Source organism: Thamnophis sirtalis, unplaced genomic scaffold (assembly GCF_051295495.1).
Source record: "Thamnophis sirtalis isolate CommonGarterSnake01/CBP01778 unplaced genomic scaffold, rThaSir2_p1.2 scaffold_15, whole genome shotgun sequence".
Lineage (NCBI taxonomy): Eukaryota > Metazoa > Chordata > Lepidosauria > Squamata > Natricidae > Thamnophis > Thamnophis sirtalis.
The window spans coordinates 40,446,249-40,473,527 of record NW_028261395.1 but is presented as its reverse complement, the minus strand read 5'-3'; the positions used below and the strand labels follow the sequence as shown (position 1 = coordinate 40,473,527).

General features: G+C 47.0%; 1 protein-coding gene across 1 annotated transcript in view; it reads right to left on the bottom strand.

Moving 5' to 3' along the window:
- Positions 1-26,737, bottom strand: part of CASZ1 (castor zinc finger 1) — a 146,779-nt gene extending 120,042 nt beyond the window's left edge. Inside the window, exon 1 of the mRNA XM_087702568.1 lies at positions 26,475-26,737. Within this exon, the coding sequence (XP_087558694.1) occupies positions 26,475-26,523 (49 nt within the window). The 5' untranslated portion in view covers positions 26,524-26,737. The remainder of the gene's footprint in view (positions 1-26,474) is intronic.
- Positions 26,738-27,279: the final 542 nt, after the last annotated feature.

Here is a 27,279-nt window from a genome sequence, read left to right as displayed (position 1 = left end):
AAGTTTTAAAGATGTTGGACAACCATTTGTCTGAAGTCGCGTAGGGTTTCCTGCCTAAGCAGAGGGTTGGACTAGAAGACCTTCAAGGTCCCTTCCCACTCTATTATTCTATCCCATCCTATCCTATCCTATTTTCTACATTCTATTCTATTTTACATTCTATTCTGTTCTCTTCCATTCTGCATTCTGTTCTGTTCTGTATTCTATCCTATCCTATGTTATCCTATGGTATCCTATCCCATTTCATTCCTATTCTACTCCTATTCCCTTCCATTCTATTTCATTCCTATTCCTATTCCCATTTCCTATTCCTATTCCATTCCATTCTATTGTGTTGTATTCTATTCTATTCTACAGTATTCTCTTCTATACTATTCCTATTCCATTCTATTAAGTTGTATTCTATTCTATTCTATTCGTATTCCATTCTATTTCTGTTCCATTCCATTCCATTCTATCACATTCTATTCTATTCTATTCTATTCTATTCCCATTCCCAATTCCATTCTATTCTATTTCATTCCTATTCCCATTCCCAATTCCATTCCATTCCCATTCCATTCCATTCTATGTTCCATTCCATTCCATCACGTTCTATTCTATTCTATTCCCATTCCCAATTCCATTCCATTCCCATTCCATCACATTCTATTCTAGTCTATTCTATTCTATTCTATTCCCATTCCCAATTCCCAATTCCATTCTATTCTATTCTATTCCCATTCCCAATTCCATTCTATTCTATTTCATTCCTATTCCCATTCCCAATTCCATTCCTATTCCTATTCCATTCCATTACGTTCCATTCCATTCCAAAATGTCCTCTTCGGCCTTAGAAATGCAATTGCTGCCTTAACCGTTTGCCTTTGCAGAGAGAATCCCTGACAGCTGCCCAGTGAAAAACCGAATGTTGCCTCAAACATTCTCCAGAAGAAGAAGAAATCCCACCTCCGTTGGTGCCTTCACACTCCTCAGTGGGAGAAGGGAGGTGTGGGTGGGGGGAGGGAGGGAGCGAAGAGTGAGGCCGTGGACAAAAACAGCTGCCAACCAGCTTCCCCATCTCAAGACTCAAGTATTGATCTGCCCTACTTGGCAGCTTGCACTGAAGTCACTGTCTGTGGTGAGGGATCAATGAGAGCGGCTAGAGGGAAGAGCCTCGCTGATGGGAAGCAGAGATAGGACGGGCCACGGGAAGGGAAGCCATGGGGTATCCAAACTGCCTATGGAGCGTAAGAGATCCTTTCTCACTGGGCCTTGTTTGCCATCAAACATTTGCTAGGGAATCCATCAGAGTGAAGAAGAAACTAAGCAAGGGCAACTGCGGAAGGAGGGAGAAAGAGGAAGGAAAAGAAGAAAGGGTAAAAGGAGGGATAGTAAGAGTAGGAGAGAAGGCAAGAAGAAGGGAGGAGGAGCGGGAGAGAAGGAGGGGTAGGAGAAAAGCGGAAGGAGAGGAGGAAAGAAGAAGGTAGAGAAGGGAGGTTGGGAAGAAAGAAGGAAGGAGCAAAGTGGTTGCAAAATAAGATAGGATGTACGGTGTTGCAAGGAAGCAACCCCAACTATGTTTTTATATATATTTAAACAGGTGGTGATAAATGCTAGAAGACAACAGATAAATATTAATAGTACTTATGAGAATGTATATTTGTGTATGGAAAGAAAAAAAATAAAACTTTTTACAAAAAAAAAAAATTCGCAGGGCTTGGTGTGTTGGGGGGATAGCTACCCCTTTCCGATTCTCTTGGGAATAATTCAGAAGTCTTTTTTTGGGGGGGAGGGGAGGGGGGTATCACCATAATGAACGGGCAAGAGGGAGATTCCGATGTTCATAACGTCTTCCCCGTGCCTTCGGACAACAAGGAAAGTCAGCACAAAATTTCCACAAAGGTGCATCAAGTCAAATGGCTGGAAGAAGAGGTGAAGAAAAGACTTGTGGCTGTGAAATAGAACTCCCAAGGGATTTAGCAATAGCTGGGAAATGAGAGGGAGGGAGAGAGAGAGAAAGAGAGAGAGAGAGAGGTGAGAGAAAAAGAGGTGAGAGAAAGAGAGATGAAAGAAAAAGAGAGAGAGGAAGAAGAGGAAGGGAGAAAGAGAGAGAAAGAGAGAGATGAGAGAGAAAGAGAAGTAAGACAGAGATGAGAGGTGAGACAGAGATGAGAGAGATGAGAGAGAGAGAGAGGAGGAGGAGGAAGGGAGAGAGGAAGAGAGATGAGAGAGAAAGAGAGGAGAAAGATGAGAGAGAAAGAGAGAGATGAGAAAGAGAGATGAGAAAGAGAGATGAGAAAGAGAGAGATGAGAAAGAGAGCTGAGAGAGAGGTGAGAGAGAGAAAGAGAGAGGAGGAGGAGGAAGGGAGAGAGGAAGAGAGATGAGAGAGAAAGAGAGAGATGAGAGAGAAAGAGAGGAGAAAGAGATGAGAGAAAGAGAGAGATGAGAAAGAGAGATGAGAAAGAGAGAGATGAGAAAGAGAGCTGAGAGAGAGGTGAGAGAGAGAAAGAGAGAGGGGAGGAGGAGGAGGAGGAGGAGGAGAAGAGAGAAAGAGGGAGAGAGCAGCTATGATACTGTCAAAAAAACACCTTTTCCAACTACAGGTAAACACTGTAGGTCTTTATGATGTTGAGGTGATCACTCTTCATAAATCTTTTTCAGCCAGCTTCCAACCACAGCAAAACCAATGGATAAAGCCAGGTTTGTTTAACGACTGCACGATTCATTGAACAGCGGCCGATGATTCGCTTAACAATGGTGGCAGAAAAGGTCATAAATGGAGCAAAAACTCCCTTAACAACTGCTTAGCAACAGGAAATTTGGATTCAATTGTGGACATAAAGAAGATTTTGCCTGTAGTAAAATGACTTTAAAATGCTAACCAACTTTTGACTGGTTCTACCCGAAGGCCAGACAAAGAATAATTATAATGGATGGAAACTGACCAAGGAGAGATTCAACCTGGAAATAAGGAGGAATTTTCTGACGGTGAGAACAATCAACTCATGGAACAGAAGTTGTGGGAGCTTCATCCCTGGAGGCTTTCAAGAAGAGACTGGAGTGCCATCTGTCAGAAATGGTGTAGGGTCTCCTGCTTGAGCAGGGGTTGGACTAGATGACCTCCAAGATCCCTTCCAACTCTGTTCATCTGTAAGAATCCCCAAAACCAGCTTCATACCATTTTTTAAAAAAATTCAAATCAGATCACAATCCTTAAAACGTTACGATCAAAGAAGGAACCGGAGTTCCTCAGAAGAAGTTAACACTTCTTTTAACACAACAGGAGAAAAACACGTTTGTCTTACACACAGGATAAAAAAATCTGGGGAGACCCGGCTACTTTTCTAACAGTTTTATCTCGAACTGAGAGCTGGTGGCATCGATATCCACCCACTTTTCAAGGTTCTCCTAGGTGAAACAAATCCTACGTGCAAATATACACACCAAATTTGAAAGGCAGCAATGACACAGCCAACCTGCTGGACCAGCTGCGACAGGGGATGCAGAAGTGACAATCACCTTCAAATGCCCTTCCTGGGGCTAGGAAGAGAGAGACAGAGACAGACAGACACACACACATACACATACACATACACATAGAGAGAGAGAAAGAGAGAGAGAGAGAGAGAGAGAGAGAGGGAGGGAGAAAGAGAGAGAGAGAGAATCTGCAGTTGTCTTGGTGTGTCTCTTCTCGCACAACTGTTGCCTTCTTTTTAGAAGAAAGCCAGCAACTGTTCCTAAAATTCAGTTGTCCAGTCCCTGAACTTGAGGGAGAGAGAGAGAAACAGAGAAAGACAGAGAGAGGGGAGGAGACAGAAAGAGAGAGCAAGAGAGAGCGAGAGAGAGAAAAGCATGGTGGGATTGAGAAAAAGAGAAAGAAAGAAAGAGAGAGAGAGAAAGAGTGAGAGAGAGAAAGAAAGAGTGAGTGAGAGAGAGAGAGAAAGAGAAAGACAGAGAGAAACAGAGAGAGGAAAGACACACACACACAGAGAGAGAGAGAATGAGAAAGAGAGAGAGAAAGACAGGGAGAGAATGAGAGAAAGAAAGACAGAGAGAGAGAGAATGAGAGAGAAAGACAGAGAGAAACAGAGAGAGGAAAGACACACACACAGAGAGAGAATGAGAAAGAGAAAGAGAAAGACAGAGAGAGAATGAGAGAGAAAGACAGAGAGAAGGAAAGACACACAGAAAGACAGAGAGAGAGAGAATGAGAGAGAAAGACACAGAGAGAGAGAGAATGAGAGAGAGAGAGAGAGAGAGAGAGAGAGAGAGAGAGAGAGAGAGAGAGAGAGAGAGAGAGAGATCGTTTTTGCAGAGCACCAGTTTCTGAGTCAAGCTAAAAGAACTTAAAAAAACAACAACTAACAACTTGCAACAGCGGGCACCTGTTCTCGGACAAACAACTGTGTAGGGGACTGATAGTTTTGGCATTGCGTCACGCATCGGAAAAAGAAATGAGAGGCAGGATGGAAAAAGGGGAGGGGAGAGAAAATGGGAAGAAAAGGCTGAAAAAAAGAGAACTGCAAAGGGGGGGGGGAAGCAGTTAGAATGACAATGGCTTCAGAATTGGGGGAGGGGGGGTGAAGCATCTCCAAAAAAGCCCTGCCCAGCACAGAGACCGTTCGCACAAATTGTTTGCCTGCGAAGTCCAACTCCACCTGAAAGACATGCCTCTCCTTGCCCCCTTCTTATCACCGCCTCCTCTTTCCAAGGGGGGAGGGCAGGGATTAAGCCGTGTCTCCCCCCCCCGCACCCCCCAAATTGTTCAAATGACGTTTAACGTCATTCTTTCCTGCAGGGAAAGAAGCCGTCCGACAAAAGTACGCAACGCTAAACTAAGGACTGTGAGGAAAGGGGGGGGGGCAGTGAAAGGAACTGGGGGTGGGTGGGTGAGTGGGTTTCCGGCATATTTAATTACGTGAATCCAAAAATTGTGAGGGAAAGGAATATGAGGACAGCCAGAGGAAGGAAGGAAGGAAGAAAGGAAGGAGTAGAAAGAGAAGGAGAAAAGGAAGGAAGGAGAGAGAGAGAGAAAGGGAAGGAGAAAAGGAAGGAAGGAGGAGAAAAGGAAGGAGAGACAGAGAAAGGGAAGGAGAAAAGGAAGGACTATGGGGACAGTAAAGGAAAGAAGGAGGGAGGGGAGGGAGGAAGGAGAAAGGGAAGGAAAGAGAGAAAGGGAAGGAGAAAAGGAAGGAGAAAGGGAAGGAAAGAGAGAAAGGGAAGGAGAAAAGGAAGGAAGGAATATGGGGATAGTGAAGGAAGGGAGAAAGGGAATGAGAAAAGGGAGTAAGGGGAAAAGGACGGGAGGAAAGAGAGAAAGGGAAGAGGGAAGGAAGACGAGAGAAAGGAAAGGAGAAAAGGGAGGAAGGAAGGAGGGAAGAAAGGAGAAAGGGGAGGAAGGAGAGAGAGAGAGAAAGGGAAGGAGAAAAGGAAGGTAAGAGAGAAAGGGAGGGAGAAAAGGAAGGGAGGGAGGAAGATAAAGGAGAAGAGAAGGGAGGAGAATGGTTGTCTGTATTATAAAACTGGGTAACACTAAATGCCAGCCATTCTAGCTCTGTTGTTGGCCCACACAGAAACGACACAGCTTGTGCCACGTTGAATCCCCTGCTACTGCCCCCCTCTCCCTTTGCAAGGTTTTGCTCCTTCCCAAGTGCAGCCCAAGGAAAATCCAACCCAAGTTTGTCTCCTTAACCTCAGCCCGGTTAAGGGATGTGAACGGCGGCATAAGCAGGACCCCGGGAGCAAGCAATAGCAAAAAATGGAGAGAGAGAGAGAGAAGTTAACAGCTCCAGGAATGGCGCAAGGGTTCATGTCAACATGCTGTGTCGTATGAGGATTCACAAACACACACCAGTAGAATGAAGAATTCTTATTTCGGGGTGTTTGTGTGTGACCTAACTTCTCACCCCTGGCTTTCTCCCTCTGGAATGGGAAGGCGGTCAAAGGAAGGAGCCCTTGGAGGCAGGCTGGTGAAGTGGGTGAAGCGGGCCCTTCCAGGCAGAAGGGCAGAGCAGAAATTACACACAGAGGAGATGGATGCTCCTTCCCCCCACCCCCACCCCCCTTTCTCCTCACAATCAGTAGAAAGTACAACACTGAGTCAGCAGACGCCACCAAGACACCTCCAATCCGTCTGCCTGAGCTACAACTCTTAGGGGGGAGGAGGAGGAGGAGGAAGAAGGAGGAGGAGGAAAAAGAAGGAGGAGGAGGAGGGAAGGAAGAGGAAGAAGAAGAAGAGGAAGAAGAGGAAGAAGGAAGAAGAAGAGGAGGAAGAGGAAGAAGGAGGAAGAAGAGGATGGAGGAGAAGAATAGGAGGAGGAGGAAGAAGAAGAAGGGGAGGGAGGAAGGAGAAGAAGAGGAGGAGGAGGAAGAAGAGGAGGAGGAAGAAGAAGAAGGGAAGGAAGAGGAAGGAGAAGAGGAGGAGGAAGAGGAAGGAGAAGGAGGAGGAGGAAGAAGAGAAAGGAGAAGAAGGAGAAGAATAGGAGGAGGAGGGAGAAGAAGAAGAAGAAGAAGGGAAGAGAAAGGAGAAGAGGAGGAGGAAGAGGAAGGAGGAGGAGGAGGAGAAGAGGAGGAGGAGGAGGAGGAGGAGGAGGAGGAGGAGGAAGAAGCAGCAGCAGCAGCAGCAAAATTGATTGCCAGCCAAGAAGCCAAAAAAAAAAAAAAGGAAAATACTTTTTTTTAAGAACAGCGTATCAGCTGCCCAACTGCAAGTATGGAATATGACAGGTTTCCAAGCAAAATCTATTAAGACAATTTTATAAGGCCACACTTGGAATCCTGCATTCAGTTTTGGTCGCCACGATGTAGAAAAGATGCGGAGACTCTGGAAAGAGTGCAGAGAAGAGCAACGAAGAGGATTAGGGGACTGGAGGCTGAAACATAGGAAGAACAGTTGCTAGAATTGGGGGTGTCTAATTGAATAAAAAGGAGGATGGCAAATGGCATGATAGCAGCGTTCCGATATCTCAGGGGCTGCCCCAAAGAAGAGGGAGTCAAGCTATTCTCCAAGGCACCTGAGTGTAGAACAAGAAGCAATGGGTGGAAACTAATCAAGGAGAGAAGCAACTTAGAACTGAGGAGAAATTTCATGACAGTGAGAACAATTAACCAATGGAACAACTTGCCTCCAGAAGTTGTGAATGTCCCAACACTGGACGTTTGTAAAGAAGAGATTGGACATGGCATGCAGAACCCTCTCTGCGGGCACTCAGGCCGTTGCCCCAGCTCAGCTCCAGCGCGCATGTGCGTGCACCTCCTGCCACCCAACTGATTTTCATGTCTCTGCTGTCGCACGCACATGTGCAGCGGGGGGTGGGGTGGGCTAGAAGACCTCCAAGGTCCCTTCTTCCAACTCTGTCATTCTATTTATTCACAGGAAGAACTCGTCAGTGCTTCCAAATCGGGAAAAGTCCAAACTCCTTTTGGCAAACCACGGCTATTTCCACGAAAGACACAACAATCCCTGATCGAGGAGCCTGCACAAAACGGCACCCTGACAGCGGGATGCAAATTTTTTTTTTAAAAAAAAGGAAACGCACAACCTGTGCCAATTCAGCATTGACCAGCTTGTCTTTTGCAGCGTCAAAATGCCGTCCGCGAAGGAAAACCAGTTGGGAAGGACTTGGGCTGCGATTGGAACTAATGATCTTTGCCGGCAAGTTCAAAGTGACCTCACGTTCTTTCTCCACTTTGATCACATATTCCAAAGGCATCTTCCGTTTGTAAAGTGCCTTATTGTTAAGGAAGAGAAGGAGGTGGTGGCAGCATAAGGCGGATTCATGGTTTATTTTTTCTTAAGTACTTAAAAAAAAAAAGGAAACGGGCAATTATTATTATTTTGAAACGGGGAGAAGATGACACAATTTTTCCCAAGTGTAAGAAAACCAAAATTTCCTTTTCTTAAGTAACGATTAAAATACGTATGTCGAACCTTTCGGTAAGAGTTGTTAACAGTTGTCGTTGCCGTGGATGTTATTGTTATGGCAGTTTGGTCACTGCAAGCGTGAAATTTCTTTGGATTGCAAAACAAACACTTTTCTGTGTAACTGGAAAGCCCCAATCCTATCAGAAAGTAGCTTTAAAAATGGAGGAAATCAGCCCACAACAATTCTAGGGTGTTGCTGGACAAATTTAGGGGGCCCATTTTTCCAACTGAACTTGAAAAGGCTCCCCCCTCCCCAACCCAGCATTCAGGAGACCACTTGCAAACTCGTTTTTTTTCTACCCTTTTTAATTTTCAAGCTTTCTCTTCCTGCCCCTCCCTCTCCTTTTTCAAGGTCACGGCGCTCATTTATACGTTGAATATTTACTCAGTACTCCGGTTCCTTTTTCTCTGCACTCACTGCAAATTTGTTTTGTGATAAAAAAATAAAAGTCTGGTGAAAAAAAAAAGCAGCTTTGAAACCCAAAACAACATCAAGGGGGAGAAAACACACACCCTCATACCTAAAGTAACACAGCAAGGGTGGAAAACTGCAAACATTGGAATTCTTACATGCAGAAATAAATCACGTTAAATTCAGTTGCTTCTTTTTTCCAGGTAATAACCCCCTCCCCACCCCAGGAGCCTATCTGTGTCCAATTATGGTGCACCATAAAAATTGGGTAGGGGGCTTCTGGAATTAACTAATTTGGGTACTTGTTAGAAGCTCAAGGGGGCAGAGAGAAAAGTGAATTCATGCGTCTCCAGGGAGAAAAATATCCCAGTTGCCTTTATTTGCAGATAAGAACTCAGTTAGTCCTTGAGTTATGACTAGAACTGAGCCTAAAATGCCAACTGCTAAGTGAGGCCGGTGGCTAGATGAGTTTTGCTCCGTTTTACGACCTTTTTGTTAAAACAAGTTGTTAAGTGAACGACGTGGTCGGTAAGTGAACCTGGCTTCCGCACTGACTTCGTTTGTCCGAAGGTCGCAAAAGGGGATCACACGATCCCGGGACGCTGCAACCGTCATAAATACGAGTCGGTTGCCAAATGAAACATCCGAATTTTGATTACGTGAGGTTTGACGTTAGAATCTTATTCTACTGCACCAAAAGGAGTCAGAAATCAATGCCTTTTTCTTTCTTTTCCCCGTCTTTTCTACGCCTCTTTCTCTTCCCCTTTCCCCTCCACTATTTTCCCCATTGTTTGCTTTCGTATTTCTGTGGTTTTTTTTAGATCATAAACTAGTAGTAAAAAGGCCATATTTAGAATTTGGATCACGCGACCCTCGTGCGAAAAATGGCCCCCGCGTTCACATTTTTTCCCCATCGCCGTTGTAACTCTGAATGGTCACTAAACCGTGACTATTGTTTGAGGATCAGCTGTAAAAAAACAAAAAACCATCCCATTTTGACCTGCTAGCATTGAAAGAGACACTTTATTTCCCATAAAGTCATGGATAAAGAAAAAGGATTTTCCCCTTTATCCCAACTTGCTCTTAAGGGCTGGACCAAAGAGTGGGATACAACTTGTAGAACCTACTAGTACATTTAGACATATAGGAAGAGTACCTTGCTCCTAGCTCTTCTGATACTTCGTGATGGCGAACCTAAAGCAAGCATGCCAAGGTGGCACACAGAGCCCTCGTTGCGGGCACCGGAACGCCGGGAAATGGCACAACAATGGCACAAAAAATACCCCAAAAGCAGGCTGTTTTGGGGGGCATTTTTTCAAGCTGTTTTCCAGCTGGCTGTCGCGCATGGGCATGCCGGAAATCAGAAGAGCAGCTGGCATCGGCGCGCGTGCCCACAGCGAGGGCTCTGCATGCCACCTCCACGTGCTCCTAAAGATAGAGTTGGGATAAAGGGGAAAATCCTTTTCCTTATCCATGACTTTGTGGGGAATGAAGCGTCTCGGTGTTCCCACAGCCTTTCGGCGTAAATAAACACCAGTATGTCAAAATGTTTTTTTTTTTAAACAGGTAATCCTTGACTGAAAAATCGTGGTTTAGTGACCATTCAAAGCCACCACATTTTTTTAACGTGCCTTCGAACTGCTAGGTTGGCAGAAGCTGGGAGCAAGTCACGGGAGCTCCCTCCGTTATGCGTGGGTTGTTCCCGGCATTACTGCTGGCTCAGTGCGGGCCAAAATGTGCACAAAAATAGGTCTGGGCATACACAAAATGGTAAAAAAAAAAGAGGAAAAAATTTAATGTGTGTAATTACAATCGTGTTGTGCATGCGCAGAGCCAAAAATAAAGATGGCGGCCCTGTAGGAGAACCAGTTTGCTGGTTTCAATGACCCAGCCACCAAACCACGACCGGTTCAGCCAAACTGGGCCGAACCGGTAGGAACTCACCTCTGGCGGCGCTAGGGATTCGAACCGCCAAACTGCCGGGCTTTCTGATTGGCAAGCTCGTAAATAAATTATGGGCCCCGGCAAGAGTTTTGCGCACCCCCCCCCTTCTGAATCCAAGGTTTCCTTCATGTTGAAATGTAAAGGAAAGATTTACAAGGTTTGCTACTTGTTGACAGCGCTGGGATTATCTCTCAAACTTATTTTAACTTGTACAACTCGGTGTATAATATGGGGGAACGAAGCCCTGATGTTTACGGAAGCTTGTCTCTGTATGGCAGTAGCTTGGGAAAGGAGCTTTATGGAGAAGCGCCGTTGCTGATGCTTCTCCTTTAAAAATAAAATAAAAACCAAACTTTTTTTCTGGAGTTTAGCAAAGTTTTTCCCCTGTTCCTCCTTCCCTTCCAAGTCCCCTTGCCTCCTGGGGCTGACCCCGCTGTGTCTCTCCGGCGTGGGCCCCGTTGCGTCTCACTGCGCCGCCTTCCCCTCCTGGCCGATACGCACATGGCTTTAATGTTTTTATTACCTGTTTGACTCGCTGCCTTATTGCTTCTCCTCTTAATGGGGCCGTAACCGTGGTAACAAGGAATAAACGGCCACCAGAAAATGAGATGATTAAACAGGTCACCCTGGCAAAACAAACTGCATTTCCCTAGGAGAATGCCACTCGTGCTGGGTGGGGAGGGGAGGAAACAGGACTGGCTGGGCGAGGAGGGGGGGGGGAGGGAAATAGAGGGATACTGACAGGGCACGTTTCAGGCTCTGGAAGAGTTGGCTCGATGCCCGGGCAGGGCATTTGAGTGCCCAGGGGCAGCCATTTTGAATGGCTCCTAAATGGTAGCTTCCTTCCCCCAACTGGGCAAGGTGGACTCCCAAATGCTGCAGAGTGGGTCAAATATACACCTTCAACATACAGGGATGTGGGGCCTGTTGCTTTGGGGGGTGGGTGGGCTTAAATCTCTCTCTGTCCTGGCTCCCTGGGCAGTCAAGGAGCCGTTAACAGCAGCACTGGCTGCCTGCGAGAACTACCAAAGGGTACGGGGCTTCCTGCCTGAGCAGGGGGTTGGACTATATGACCTCCAAGGTCACTCTGTTATTCTATTCTTCTGTATTCTGTTCTCTTCTATCCTATCCTATCCTTGTTCCCATTCTGTTCTAATTTTGGTGGTCCGCAGAAAAAATATTTGCATTTTTATAAAGCACTAAATAATACTATTTATCTTTTTAAAAAATCATATTAGTGGTCAGCGGGATTTAAAATTATGAATGTAGTGGTCCCTGAGGTCCAAAAGGTTGGTAACCCCCTGGTCTAGTCTAATCTAGTCTAGTCTATATTCTACTCTACCCTACTCCACTTTAATCTACCCTACCCTACTCTATTCTCTATTCTACTCTACTCTACTCTACTCTATTCTCTATTCTACTCTACCCTACTCCACTTTAATCTACCCTACCCTACTCTATTCTATATTCTACTCTACTCTAGTCTAGTCTATTCTATATTCTATTCTACTCTAGTTTAGCCTACTTACTCTATTCTATATTCTACTCTACTCTACTCCACTTTAATCTACCCTACCCTACTCTATTCTCTATTCTCTATTCTACTCTACTCTACTCTACTCTACGCTATTCTATATTCTACTCTACCCTACTCCACTTTAATCTACCCTACCCTGCTCTATTCTCTATTCTACTCTACTCTACTCTACTCTATTCTATTCTATTCTATTCTATATTCTACTCTACCCTACTCTACTTTTAACTACCCTACCCTACTCTATTCTATATTCTACTCTAGTCTAGTCTAGTCTATTCTATATTCTATTCTACTCTAGTCTAGCCTACTTACTCTATTCTATATTCTACTCTACTCTACTCTACTCCACTTTAACCTACCTTACCCTACTCTATTCTATATTCTATTCTACTCTAGTCTAGCCTACTTACTCTATTCTATATTCTACTCTACTTTACTCTATTCTATGTTCTACTCAACTCTACTTTAGTCTACTCTACTTTAGCCTAGCCTAGTCTACTCTATTCTAAGGACCAGGGGAGTGTAACACCTTTCCCCAGATTAGGAAATGCTGCCCCTCCGCCCAATCTTCACACAGCAGAAATCAGGCACACAACGCACACACACACACACACACACCAGCAGCCTGAGACAAGCACTCTCATGTGCTTCATTGCAGCTTTTACAATTTCGGTCCCACTGAAATCGAGGGGCGTCAGCAGCATCCAATAGGCCTTTTTTTCACAACCGCTGGGTGCAGAGGGGGCCGGGCGGGAAGGGACAGAAAGTCAGGAAAGAAATGGGTGGAAGTGAAGAAGGGGGGAGGGGAGGGGAAGAGCCCAAAATATCTGAAAAGCGAGCGGGTGGCCAAGGCAAAATAACGCTTTGTGTTTGTTCCCCTGCACCTTTTGTTCCACACACACACATACACACACAAACACACTTTGTATCCAGAGAGTACGGAGACCCTGACCAGTTTGAATCACTATCTGTCAAGTGTCTTTGCCCAGGACATGGCTGGCTGGTGCGTCTCCCAAGACAAAATATTCTTGCAAAAAACAAAAAAAGGAGATAAATGAAGAGAAAAGCAAAGAATTGTCCCAAGCATCTCCCAACTTTTTCTTCTGAACGTACATGAGATGCTCAAAAAGAAGGAGAAGACAACCATACAGAAAGGGGGGCCAAGCAAACTTTTCAGGTTTGAGAAAGCTGGGACTGGGGGGGTGGTGGAATTGAAGCACGGGGAATACACCCACGGGCACTGATTGCACACCTCTTGAGTGTGCAAATCCATGGAAACCCAGGGAATGGAGGCCCCTCAATGGGCAGCTTCCAATGGGCTGCTTTCCAGTGGCATCCTCCTACCAAATGTCATTTACCCCTTGATCTCGAGCCATCGACCGAAGCAACAGCCGTATTCCTTACACATTTCCTAATGTTGTGCAAGACGAGACAAACACCCCTCATCTTTCAAACGTTAAGGTCGGCCCCTCGTCTGTAAAATGGAGATAACAGCAGGAAACAGCAACAAATCCTCTGGATTTGCCCAACCTTTGACGAATGGAGTACCTACTAAGGGATAATACAGGGGCTGGGAGGAGGAGAAGCATCTTTTCCGTTATGCTTCCGATATGTTTCAGGCCCACCCCCTGTGTTTGAGGGGAGGGAGGGAGGGAGGGAGAGAGAGACAGACAGAGAGAGAGACAGAGAGACAGAGACAGAGACACACAGAGAGAGGGACAGAGACAGAGAAAGACAGGGAGAGAGATACAGAGAGAGAGACACACACACAGAGACACAGAGACACAGAGAGAGACATACACACACACAGACAGACATACAGAGAGAGAGACACACACACTTACAGAGACACAGAGAGACCGAGAGAAAGGGACAGAGAGACAGACACACACAGAGACAGATAGACAGATACAGAGAGAGAGACACACACATACAGAGACAGAGAGAGACAGAGAGAAAGGGACAGAGAGAGGCACACACACACACACATACAGAGATACAGACACACACAGACACACACACACACAGAAAGATAGGGAGAGCGGTACAGCGAGAGACACACATACAAAGACACACACACAGAGACAGAGAGAGACAGACAGACAGAGATACAGACACACACACACACACAGGCAGAGAGAGACAGAGAGAGATAGCACAGAGAGAGAAACATACACACACAGACACACAGACAGAGACACACACAGACAGAAAGAGAGAGAGACACAGACAGAGATACAGACACACACACACACACAGAGACAGAGACAGAGAGAGAGAGAGACAGAGAGAGAGACAGAGAGAGAGACAGAGCTGGCAAAAGCTCCACCTAGACAGGGAGAAATTCCCAGCTCCCCCTCCCCACAATGGAAGCAAGACCCCAAGTCCAGAGCTTTTGCCTTTTGCTCCAGGTTCTGCTCAGCCCCGACGACTGCAAAACTCAGTTGCAAAGTTGTGAATGTCACCGAAGGAAAGAGCAGACGGTTCCTCTCCTGCCCTCCCCTGCTTGGGAATTGTGCATTACACAGGGGAGGCTCTTTTGATTGCGCTGCTGGCACCGTTCACACGACACACATAGGACTCCCTTTCACAAGGCTGAAAAGCTGTACTTGCCCAACGCTATCCTCGATCAGTAGTAAATCCGGTTTAGGTTCGGGAGGGGTGTAGAGCACTGTGTGAACCCAGAGAATATGCTTAGCTTATAGCAAGAGCAATTAGGCTTATATGCTGCTTCACAGTGCTTTTATAGCTGCCCTCTAAGTGGTTTACAGAGTCAGCCTATTGGCCCCCTAACAATCTGGGCCCTCAATTTATCCACCTCAGAAGGATGGAAGGCTGAGTCAACCTTGAGCTGGTCAGGATCAAACTCCTGGCTGTGGGCAGAGTTAGTCTGCAATACTGCATTCTAACAGGAAGGGAGGAAAGAAGGAAGGAAGGAAGGAAGGAAGGAAGGAAGGAAGGAAGGAAGGAAGGAAGGAAGGAATAGCACTTATTTACCGCTTCACAGTGCTTTCCAGCCCTCTCTAAGCAGTTTACAGTCAGCCTATCGCCCCCAACAGTCAGGGTCCTCATTTTACCCACTTCGGAAGGGCAGAAGGCTGAGTGGACATTGAGCCGGTCAGGATTGAACTGCTGGCAGCTGGCAGTGGGAAGAATTAGCCTGCAATATTAAATTCTAACCAGAAGGAAGGACTTATATACCGCTTCACAATCCTTTTACAGCCCTCTCTAAGCAATTTACAGTCAGTCCCTTGCCCCCAACAATCTGGATCCTCGATTTTCCCACCTCGGAAGGATGGAAGGCTCAGTCAACCTTGAGCCTTGTGAGATTCGAACTGCTGGCAGTGGGCACTTAGCCTGCAATACTGCATTCTAACCACAAGGAAAGAAGGAAGGAAGATAGCAATAGCACTTGGACTTATATACCGCTTCGCAGTCTTTTTACAGCCCTCTCTAAGCAGTTTCTAGAGTCAGCCTCTTGCCCCCAACAATCTGGGTCCTCGTTTTACCCATCTCGGAAGGATGGAAGGCTGAGTCAACCTTGAGCCGGTCAGGATCGAACTGCTGACAATCATCAGTCAGCAGAATTAGCCTGCAATAGAGCACTCTAACCCAGTGTTTCTCAACCTTGGCCACTTGAAGATGTCTGGACTTCAACTCCCAGAATTCCCCAGCCAGCATTCGCTGGCTGGGGAATTCTGGGAGTTGAAGTCCAGACATCTTCAAGTAGCCAAGGTTGAGAAACACTGCTCTAACCATTGCTCCCACCACGGGTCTTGATCCGAACCTATCGATCGGGAGGGGCCAGGTGGAAGGTACGCAGTCAAAAACCATTGGACATGAATCATCACATCCCAAACGAAAAGGAGATCGAAGCCGGTGGCCCAGCCTTCCCCTGTGGCGGAGTCATCTAAGAGGAACTGAACCGGGTATGACCTGACTTCCAACCTCAGCCTCCCACCCCCCACCCCCACCCCCACCCCCGCCCGCAGGCTTTGCGTTCCAGCAAGCTGTTATCCCTCCACTCTCACTCTTCTTCCTGGAGCCTCGCGGGGTCAGCCGCCTGCCTGCCTTTCATCCCAAGAGCGCGAAACTGCCCCGGGATTGGAAACTCCAAGTACTTCCCGAGCTCGGGAATCCTCTCTCTCTCTCTCTTGTAATCGCCGACACTCGGATTCTGTTTGGCTGGCAGATGCCAGAGAGGTCCCAAGAGAGAAAAGGATCTGGAAAGAATCGGTAGTAAGCATTTTGAACTAAAAAAAAAGGGGGGGGAAGCAGATTTCTGTGTCACAAACACTATTGGGGATCGGGTGTTAAGGTTCAAAACATCCGAAGCCGACAATCCAAGCGCATGAGAACACACCGCCTATGCCCAGCAACTCCACAATAGCCTTTGCTTGGCACAGTGGGCATCACAAACTGGCCTGAAACTTTGCCACCTGACTCCTTCAGGGATTTCTCAGCCTTGCCGTGCCAATTAGAAGCGCCAGCCCTGCAGCCACCCACCGGGCCGAAATCCTTCTTCTTCGGCCAGATTGTTCTGTTATAAACTCTCCAGGAAAATCAGCGTCTGTTCCGTAACAATGAAAACCGGAGTAGAAAGGACAATGTCACAAGGAACGTGCCCAGGGCAGGAACTAAGCACCGAGAGAAGGAAGAACAATGTGCTACAAATCCCACATTGCAAACAGAGAGACGTTATGCCACAGGAGTGGTTCGCACTAAAGTTTTTTAATCGGTGCCGCACCGAAGTTCCAATTTCTCCTAGGCAAAGTTAAAGGTTCCCCTCGCACATACATGCTAGCCGTTCCCGACTCTAGGGGGCGGTGCTCATCTCCGTTTCAAAGCCGAAGAGCCAGCGCTGCCCGAAGACGTCTCCGTGGTCACGTGGCCGGCATGACTCAACTCCCGAAGGCGCACGGAGCGCTGTTCCCTTCCCACCAAAGGTGGCTCCTATTTTTCTACTTGCATTTTTTTTAATGTGCTTTCAAACTGCTAGGTTGGCAGAAGCTGGGAGAAGCCACGGGAGCTCACTCCATTACGTGGCGCTGGGGATTCGAACCGCCGAACTGCTGACCTTCCTGATCGACAAGTTCAGCGGCTTAGCCACAGAGCCACCGTGTCCCTCGTTGCAAATGGGCAAAAAGGAGAGACGTTATGCCGTAGGCAACCCTCTGGAGTGGTTCGCACTAAAGTTTTTAAAACAGCGGCGCACCGAAGTTCAAATTTCTCCTAAGAGGGTCCTACATAGACCCCGGTAAGGGTCTCAGAGGAAGTGCCAGCCACCTGCTTCTGCCAGCTTCAAGCCATGCTCACCACCCACTAAAATAAGGATCACTGTCCCTCTGGTATTCAGGGAAGAGTCTTCAATCTGCATATGGGGAGGGGATGGAGGTGGGGCAGATGGATTGGCAATGCCCAGCACTCCGCTTTCCCAGTTCGAATCTGTCCCCCAGCAATTCCTGCTGCGGAGTCTCAGCCAGACCAGGGCATTAATGCAAGAGTAAATAAGTTTCTCCTTGCCTCTTTGCTATCACTTTCCCCCCGGGAGGGGTCAACATCCAGGAGAACCTTCAATCCTAAAAATTGATGCTGTCTTTGAAAGCCTCCACCCGCCCCCCCCTCCCTCCCCGTTCCCTCTCTCCAGGGAAATCAGTCTAAAAGGGGCTAATGGAACAATATCCCTTCTTTCTTTCACTCATTCTCTTCCTCTCCCTCTCTCTCTCTCTCGCGCGCGCACGCGGGCTCTCCTTTTTTTTTTTATATATTAGCATTTGTGGAATTTATTCCCAAACTCTCCTAATCTTTCGTACACAACCATTTGATTTGCATAACCCAGCCCCCTCTCATAAAAACTGGCTGCTAGTTTAATTAAAAAATGTAAATTTGCTGTCATCTCGGGGCCTGGTGAATTAGGACGACATCGGCATTTTTTATTGCTGAAGACGTCCAAATTGATCCGGTCTGCAGTGAACCGGGGGGCGTGTGCGCATGTCCAAAGCCCGGGACCGGAGGCAGGATCGGGACCTTCCCAGGTTTAAAAAGAAGGAGAAGGGGGGGGGGAGAAAAAGGACACTTTTTGCTAGTTTTAAACACCTTTTTTTTTCTCTTGAAAATCAGCCATTCCATCAATGTGGAAATGATTGTATCGGTTGTGGCCCGACCACATCCTGAACAAGTCGGGCGGTTGTTTTGATGATGTTGCCCTTGGGAGTTGCCAAGTTGTCTGGTGCTGCCAGATGAGAAGGCAGCTTTCCCCTGCCCTTATTTACGTCTCCCGGGCCGGCGTTTTTCATCATCGGCTTCTCTCCACGGCCCAGGACTGAACTGTCACTGGGCATCATTTGGATAAGGCGAGGACCCAATCACACACAGGTGGCCCTCGACTTAACAACAGTTCGTTCAGCCACCGTTCGAAGTTGGAACAGCGCTGGGGAAGAAAAAGGGGACCGATGAACCCCTTTTTTTATACTTAGGACCGTCGTAGCATCCCCATAGCCATGTGATTCAGCGGTGGGTTGCTACCGATTCGGGAGAACTAGTAGTGGAATAGTGGAATAGGGACAGCAGGCTGGCCATGCCCCCTGTTCCGTTGCCAGCATGCCGTTGCCAGCATGTTTTTTAGTTCTGCATGCGCAGAACAATTTATAGGCAACTGCGCACGCGCAGCGAACCGGCAGCAAACCCCCCCGATGTGAGTGACATTCAGAGGCTTGACAGCTGGCTCCTATTTATGACGGCTGCCTTGTTCATTTTGCGACTTTCCGACAAGCAAAGTCAACGGAGACCCCAGATTCGTCTGACTACATTTATCCCGTGGCAATCGTTAAATTAACCCAGGTGGCAAGAAAATTCGTGAAATTCATGTTCCACTGCAAATTGTTAAATTAACTGACGTGGCAAGAACAGTCGTAAAACGGGACACATTCACATTCCACTGCAATTGTTAAATTAACCAATGCAGCAAGAAAAGTTGTAAAACAGGACAAGGTCACTTAGCAACATTAAATTCTGGGCTCAATTGTGCTTGTTAAGTTGAGAGCTACCTGTAACTGGACGCAACTCCCATCATCCCCTCGGTTAGGTCAGAGAGCATCCTGTGGTGGGAAAAATCTGTTGGCAACCTCTTTTTCTTAAGAGGATGAATGAGGAGGAAAAAAAATGGCAGGGGATGTAAAACAGAAAGTCTGTTTCATTCATTCTTCCCAATTTTTCCTGCAGGAGCAGAATTCAGCCTAACCTTGCTGGGGGAAAAAAATAAAATAAAAGACAGGAAAATTGCTGGCCTGGCATCTCTCTTTTAGAAGGAAAGCGACTTCTGATGGGATGGAGAGGTCGTAAAGACTGTGAACAGTAAAAACAGAGTGGGAAGGGACCTTGGAGGTCATCTAGTCCAACCCCCTGCTCACGCAGGAGACCTGTACTATGGATTCGAACCGCCGAACTGCCAACCTTTCTGATCGACAAGCTCAGTGGCAGAAAGGTCTGCAGTTCGGCGGTTCGAATCCCTAGTACAGGTCTCCTGCGTGAGCAGGGGGTTGGACTAGACGACCTCCAAGGTCCCTTCCACCTAGTCAGGACTTGGGTGTTTGGGATGTCCCGGAGAAGAGGCTGGTGAGAAAAGCAGCTGCTCCATTGTCCAAAGGAGGAATTTTTCTCTTTAAAGGACATAAAGATGAGCAGGTTCAATTTGCACTGTTCATGTAGCCTCTCTCGTTGTTGAGGAACCACCCTGAAGGCATCTACCTGGTCAGGTTGAGATACAACTTGTTGGATGGACTAAGGCAGGCCTAGGCCTGACCCACCTCAGCTGGCCTTTATGATCTCTCCATCCCATCAGGAGTCTCTACCCCTCCCAGGAATAAAGGTAAAGCTTCCTCTCGCACTTATGTGCTAGTCGTTCTCGACTCTAGGGGGCGGTGCTCATCTCACTTTCAAAGCCGAAGAGCCAGCGCTACCCGAAGACATTCTCCGTGGCTATGTGGCCGGCGTGACTCAACGCCAAAGGCGCAAGGACCTTCCCACCAAAGGTGGCTCCTACTTTTCTACTTGCATTTTTTTTTACATGCTTTCGAACTGCTAGGTTGGCAGAAGCTGGGACAAGTCACGGGAGCTCACTCCGTTACGCGGCGCTAGGGATTCGAGCCGCCGAACTGCTGACCTTTCTGATCGACAAGCTCAGCGTCTTAGCCACTGAGCCACGACATCCCTTATCCTAGGGATGCAAGAGGACAAAAAAGGAATTTTTTTTTTCGCCTTTCAATACCAAAACGATCCACAGGTTCTGGATTCTGTGCTATGACAGGTGGTTGGTGCTTCTCTCTCCCTCCCTCCCTCTCTCTCTCTCTCTCTCCCTCCCTCCCTCTTTCTTTTTCTCTCTTTCTCTCTCTCCCTCTTTCTCTCTCTCCCAATCTCTTTCTCTCTCCCTTCTTCTCTCTCCCTCCCTCTCTCTCTCCCCCTCCCTCTTTTTTCTCTCTTTCTCTCTCTCCCTCTCTTTCTCTCTCTCCCAATCTCTTTCTCTCTCCCTTCCTCTCTCTCCCTCTCTCTCTCCCCCTCCCTGCCTCTTTCTTTTTCTCTCTTTCTCTCTCTCCCTCTCTTTCTCTCTCTCCCAATCTCTTTCTCTCTCCCTTTCTCTCTCTCTCTCTCTCTCTCTCTCTCTCTCACACACACACACACACACACATATATTAAAGACTCCAAAATCCATCTTGAGGAGGAGGCTTTTGATGCCAAGAAAGGGAGAGCACCTGCTTTTTGGAGGTGCATTAAGTCCTTCCTCGACCCTGGTTTCATCAACTCCATTAAAATGCATTCTCTTCAGCTAGATGCATGCTCTTATCCATGTTGTTTAATGATCTCGCCGCTCTTTCGCTCCGTATTTTTTTTTCCTTATTAAAATGTTTTTGAACGTTAAGCCAAAAGCCATTACGAAGGCGCCTAATAAGTTAACCGTCACGCGCAACCCATCAAAAGGCATCGATATTATAGAGAAGTATGTTGTGACATTAGAAAGCGCCACCTGCCAAGGACGTTGTGTCCTTTAGGCTCGCTTGCCCAACTTGGTGGCCTCAAACCAATGAGTCCTCCCATGAAAACATCAACAGGGCGTCAAACGCAGAGAGTAAAGGATTGCTACGCAGGGTTGTCTCAAGGGATAGCCTTGTTGCGGTGGACATCTCTGATGGACAGTTTAACCATCCCTCCATCTGAACATTGCTTTAATCTGGACACATGAGAGGTTATGGAAAGGGCTATCTCTGGTAGCAACGAAGTTGAATTTCACATCGACAACAGATTCACACAGGTAGGGAATCCGCAGAAAACCGGTAAGGATCTGTGGTTTAATATCAAACAAGACTTAGTCTCTGTAAATCACACCACCACCACCAGCCCCCCCCAAAAAAATGCAGGGCTGAAATTAGGAAAGAATTAGGTCTCAGGAAGATCCCTGCGCTAGAAACACAGAAAGTCGATTCCGTTCTTTTTTGAAAGAAAGGTGGAGAGAAGAAAAATAAGGATGTTAAAAAATAATAATAGGAAACTGAGTGAATATGCTATGAAGTTAAATTTAAAACATTCCCTCTTTTTAATAGACATGTGTCCAATGTTAATTGACAGCCCCAGAACACCCCTCTAATCCTTACACTCGTAATACAAATGGTGGAAGGACAATGTGAAACATGTACATTTTAATGTGGGATGCATACGAACGCACACTTTATCGGTAGACCAGGGGACTTCCTCAAAAATGTATTAAAGTACTGCAACGCACCGTACTAACGGAGATTTTGACTTTCCACAGGGGGCTACTAGCTTCCTTAAATTCAGTATCAAGGGCTGTTTTCATCCAGCCCCCCCCTTCACCCAAAACATAAATAAAAATGGTTAGGATTTGATTACTTGCAGAAATATTTTACAATGGAAGAACTGTTTTGGAAAAAAAAAAGATATTTATTCCACGTGGGCAATAAAAAGTATCAGATGTTGCATTTGCCAAAGAAAATTTTTACCCAAGTTAAAATTTTACCCAAGTTGTTTGCATAATTGATCCTATTTCTCCTATGTAGGAGGAGGAGAGAAGGTGCATCAGGCATTGAATCCCTTCGCCCACAAGTGTGTGTGTGTGTGTGTGTGTGTGTGTGTGTGTGTGTTGCATTTTTGCTGATAAATAAAAAAGGGAAGCAGTATGCTCCCTCCCATATTTGGGAATATCATATGCTTTGACAAAAGACTCTCTCTCTCTCTCCCTCTCTCTCTCCCTCTCTCTCTCTCCCTCTCCCTACCTACTTATCTATCTATCTATCTATCTATCATCTATCTATCTATCTATCTATCTATCTATCTATCTATCTATCTATCTATCTATCTATCATCTCCCCACTGAAAATAGCTTTTTGAGATATAGTATCAAACATCCCATCTTCACAGCTAATGAAAACCCAGACGCTGCCGAGTGGAAACTGAATTATTGTATAAAAATTACAAAATGAAGCGGGGAATATTCGCACACCTGTGCGTATAGTGAGGACTATCACACCCATTTCAAAATTGCTCCTTGAAAATTACATTTGCAGGGGGAAAAGTGGAGAGAGCCGAAAGACGGCAGAAAGTCTCGGCCTGATAAAAAAAAAGTAGATTAATAAAGAGTCTTGCATTTAACGAGTTGCCTAGTCATCCGTGGTAACAAATACTTCCACAGAGGTGAGTAGGTGGACAGGAAGAGAAGAGGACAGGTATTCCTGTCCTCATTCCACTAATCTCTTTCCTACGAGCATCTTTTTAAAAGTTCTCCATTCACAAGAATGGTATCACAGGATAGAGGCAACACACACACACCCAGTTTAAGAATTCTAGTGCGGCTTTTGTATAAAGTTAGACCAAGAGAATCCACATAAATTGCTTGCAGCCTAAAAGTACATTCATTTACCCTTGGCGTAATAATCCTGGGTTCCCCCCCCCCTTCTTCGCCCACCTGACACCTTTTCAGCTCCAAAGGCTGTGTTGCAAGTGATTCGTGGATGCTGACAGATTCCCCTCCCACGGAAAAAAAAACCAGGGTGACGAGGGATCGGCTGACCCACAGGCCTAGTGTCCTGCTAACCTCCATGCCGTCCCCGGGGCTCGGCCAACGTCTTCCAACTTCTAGGGAAGATCTATAAACGCAAGGACTTCTGTTCCCAGCAGGTACACGTGGGAGGGCCCACTGGTGGTTTTTTTTCCTGCCTGCGTGGACAGAAAAGCTTTAATCAGCTGGACACCAGCTGCCTCGGACTTCAACACGATGACCTGTGGCTACCAGAACGGGAGTCACTGAGCTGTTAAGTGGGGAGTTAAAGGAAGGCCTTCAGTGTAAATTACAATTGCAAACTATAGCCAAGGATCTTAATTCCGAGCCTTAAGAAATTATACTTTTCTATCAAACCCTTAAAATTAAAAATCCGACATAGGAAACCAGACTTTTCCCCTTTAAATTAATCCCCCCCCCTCCACAGCTTCTTAGTAAAACAAGAGCAGTGCCCACACACAAATACACACACCCTTAACGAGTACATATCAAGCCTACACATTAGGCCCTTGACCTAATAAAAGGAAAACATAAAATAAAATAAAACCACACACACACGCCCAAGACTGGATCATTCTAGAAGCAAACATTTCAAAACAATGCATATTAAGTCCTTCCTGGTGCTTTTAATTCCGGGCATGATACAGGGATAATTAAATAAAATTAAAGTTTCTTTTAAAAAAAATAAATGCACACACACACACACACACATATATAACCTCCATTCTTTTTTAAACCAAAATAACAGGTGCAAAGTTGAGGCCAGTCAATCATCAACCATTTTATTACAACTTATGAGTTATGAAGTAAATATCAAGCAATTGTCTCATTCAAGCTGGATCTCTGGGCTTCTTAAGTTGGTTCGGCGTACGTCCTAACTGTAGTTATGGGGTTTTTTTTAATGGGGGGGGGAAGGGGGTGCAGAATGAGAAAAAATAAGGGGGTTGACTGGCAATGTGACAACAACTATTATTTTCACCGCCGATTTGTTTCTTCTGAAAATGTTGCGCTCTTCCCATTCCCGTAATTGCAACAGGATAAAGATGAGCAGATTGTTAAAAAGAAAATCTCTCCTTCACACAGATACACAAACACACACACACAGTGCCCCCTCCACACCCCTGCTGCCAAGAAAAGCGGGCCGTGAGAAGATGGCTGCTGTCCCCAAATCATTGGTGTGGTGTTAAATTCAATTTGGTTTGGGGAAAAGGGATCTGTGGGGTTAAAAACCTCACAAAATGTGTCTTTAAAAAGTTGGAAGTCCACATCCACGTTTCGGGCAGGGACTAGAGGGATAATCTCACGCAGGGACCAAAACAAACAAACAAACAAACTCTTGTTAGGACAACATCAAAATTGTGTCTTTGGTGTGGTCCAGGGTCTTCGGCCAAAATCGTTCTTCCAAAGCTGGTACGGATTCCTTCACCTTCCCACGCCCCCCCCCCTTATGAAGGAAACCCCCTGTAAACTCCACCCGGGGCTGGGCCGTGGGAACCTCAGAAGGCCAGAGCCCACCCCCAGCTCTGTGGCAGCCTGAATGCAACCCCCTGCTCTGACCCAGCTATCATCCATTCCTCCAAAGAAGAAAAAGTGGGGAAGAGGGAGCTGGGAGAATCACCTGGATGTCTCTCCCCCTCCCACTTCTAAATTTCACAGGGGAGAGGATGAAAACAATGGAGCCAAGGTGTTAGGAAAGGCTCATTAAGTGTAATAAGCAGCCTCCTCTCATCCGTCAGCAGCTTGTCCCAAATAAATTAAAATTCCTTTCCATTTAGACAGCACGCCACGAACCTGACAGGCCACCTTTACGGACAGGATGGGAGAAGCTTACAGAAAGAGGAAAAATAATTAAAAGAGGGAGAGGGAGGGGAAAAATATGCACAAAGGGAAAACAGACACGCGCACACACACAGAGAGGACACAAAAGCCAAAGAAAGAGGCAAACGTGTGTGCTTTGAGCGAAATCCACAAAATAAACTTCCTCATTTCTACACTGAGCTGGATCTCTTCTCTTCTCTCTCTCTCTCTCTTCGACTTTTCACCACCCCAACTCTAGAAATTGAGCTGGGCTCCTTGCCCCCCTCCGCCACAAAGTAAACAAAGCCACATTCTGACGTGCACCGAAACCTTCTTTTGCGGCCACCTCTCTCTAGGGTCTATTAAAGCAGGGAGGGAGGACCGGGAGGCCAAAGGCAGCAACTTCCGTAAAACTGAAAGAAAAGTGAAACAGCACCGGTGCCTTTGCACCTGACCACTCCCGGTCCTTCTTTCTGCTCCTTTCCTTGGCAAGACTCCCCCCTCCCCCTGGAAGAGCTTCTCAACAGACCTCCCCCCCTCTCCCCCCCACCCACCCCCCTTCTCCAGCAAGTGGCGAGCTGTCCATTACTCTTGTCAACAATCCATGTCCTTAAAAAAAAAGAAGACACCGGCAACTAACTTTTTCTACCCACCCCCAGGCCTTCAGTGTGCTGGAAGCAAGGGTGGGGGGGGAGTTTTGGAGGAGAAGGGATGGGGGAAAGGAATGGGATTGGAGGTTGAGGGGTTCTCTTTCTGGGGGGGGGAGAAAGGGGGAGAAAGAAAGAAAAGAAAGAAGGAGGGAGGGAGGGGAGGGAGGGAGGGAGGGAGGGAGGGAAGGAAGGAAGGAAGGAAGGAAGGAAGGAAGGAAGGAAGGAAGGAAGGAAGGAAGGAAGGAAGGAAGGAACACAGTGGTGGGATTCAAGTAAGTTAACAACCGGTTCTTTGCCCTTATGATTTCTTTCAACAACCAGTTCATCAAACTCCATAGAAAGTTAACCACCAGTTCTCCCGAAGTGGTGCAAACTGGCTGAATCCCACCACTGGACTGGGAGGGAGGGAGGGAGGGAGAGACAGAGACAGAGACAGAGACAGAGAGACAGAGAGACAGAGAGACAGAGAGACAGAGAGAGAGAGAGAGGAGAGAGAGAGAGAAAGAAAGAAAGAAAGAAAGAAAGAAAGAAAGAAAGAAAGAAAGAAAGAAAGAAAGAAAGAAAGAAAGCCCAACAACTGACAAACCCCCCTGCCTGCAACACGAAACCGATCAGCTGTGCTTTGCGAGTTTGGCTTTTTTTTTTTTTTAATTCAACGAAAAGAGAAACTATTTATAGAGCTCGGAGCTCCGGCGCTACGAAAGAGGCGCTCGCAGGAGGATTGTAAAAAAGAAAGAGAAAAAAGGAAGGAAGGTGGGGAAGAGGGAGACAGGCAGCGAAAGGCCGGGCCGGTGTGTGTGTTTCCGTGTGTGTTTGTATGCGTGTGTGTGTGTGTGTCAAAAAGAAAGAAAGAAAGAAAGAAGAAGAAAGGAAAAAGAAAGAAAGGAAAAAAGGAAGGAAAAAAGAATAAAGGAAAAAAGAAAGAAAAAAGAAGAAAGAAAAAAGAAAGAAAAAAGAAGAAAAGAAGGAAAAAAGAAGAAAGGAAAAATAAGAAGAGGAAGAAAAGAAAACCAGCCGCTCCGCCACCGCTTCGATCGCCCCCCACGCACGCACCCCCAATTCAGACTTTCGCTCGCCTTCCCCAAAGTAACCAAAGGGGGGGGGCGTTTAAAAAAAAAGAGAACGCAGGGAAAGCAGCCCCCCAAAACCGCGCCGCACTCACCATAGTCGGAGAGACGAAAGCCGAATTCACTGAAATAATCAACTTTCATGCTACTTGCGTGGGGGTCTCGCCGTGCCACGGAGGGTTCCCCGAGTGGCAAGCTGGGCGCAAAGGCACTGAGGGCATCGCCTGCTTGGCTGGGGCGGCCGTGCCTCGGGAAAGTCCGCTGGGGCACCGGCGAGTAACTCGGTGGCGGCCGGGAGGAAGAGGGAGGGGGAGGGTGGCTGTCAGCGGGGACGGTGATTGGCAGGCGGGCCCGGCCCCTGGCCACGCCCCCGACCGGCCTCTCCCCCACCCACCCACCCACCCCCTTCCCCACCCGGCTGCGGGGCAGGTGGAAGCGGCGCGCCCGGCGGCTCAGGAGTCAGCGCCTGGCTGGCCGGGAGGCGAGCGGCATGGGACGAGGGGCTCCGCCGCCGGCCAAAGCCTCCCGGAGGCGGGGAGGGGAGATCCGCGAGCGAAAGAGCGAAAGCGGGCGAGAAAGCAAAAGCGAAAGTAAAGCGCGGCGGCGGCGGCGCTGAGCCCGGTGGATTCTTGCTCGGTCGGGGAGCTAGGGATCCCGCAAGATCTCCAGGAACCATCTCTCTCTCCCCCCCCCCCCACGCCTCACATCTGGCTTCCTGGGTGGAGTGACTTTTCTACCTGCTTCTTTCTTTCTTTCTTTCTTTTTCTTTCTTCCTTCCTTTTTCTTTCTTCACTCCTTCCTTTCCTCCACTTCCTCTTTTTCTTCCTTCCTTTCTCCTTCCCTCTTTCTTTCTTTCTTTCTTTCTCCATTCCTTCCTTTTCCCCTCACCCTCTTTTTCTT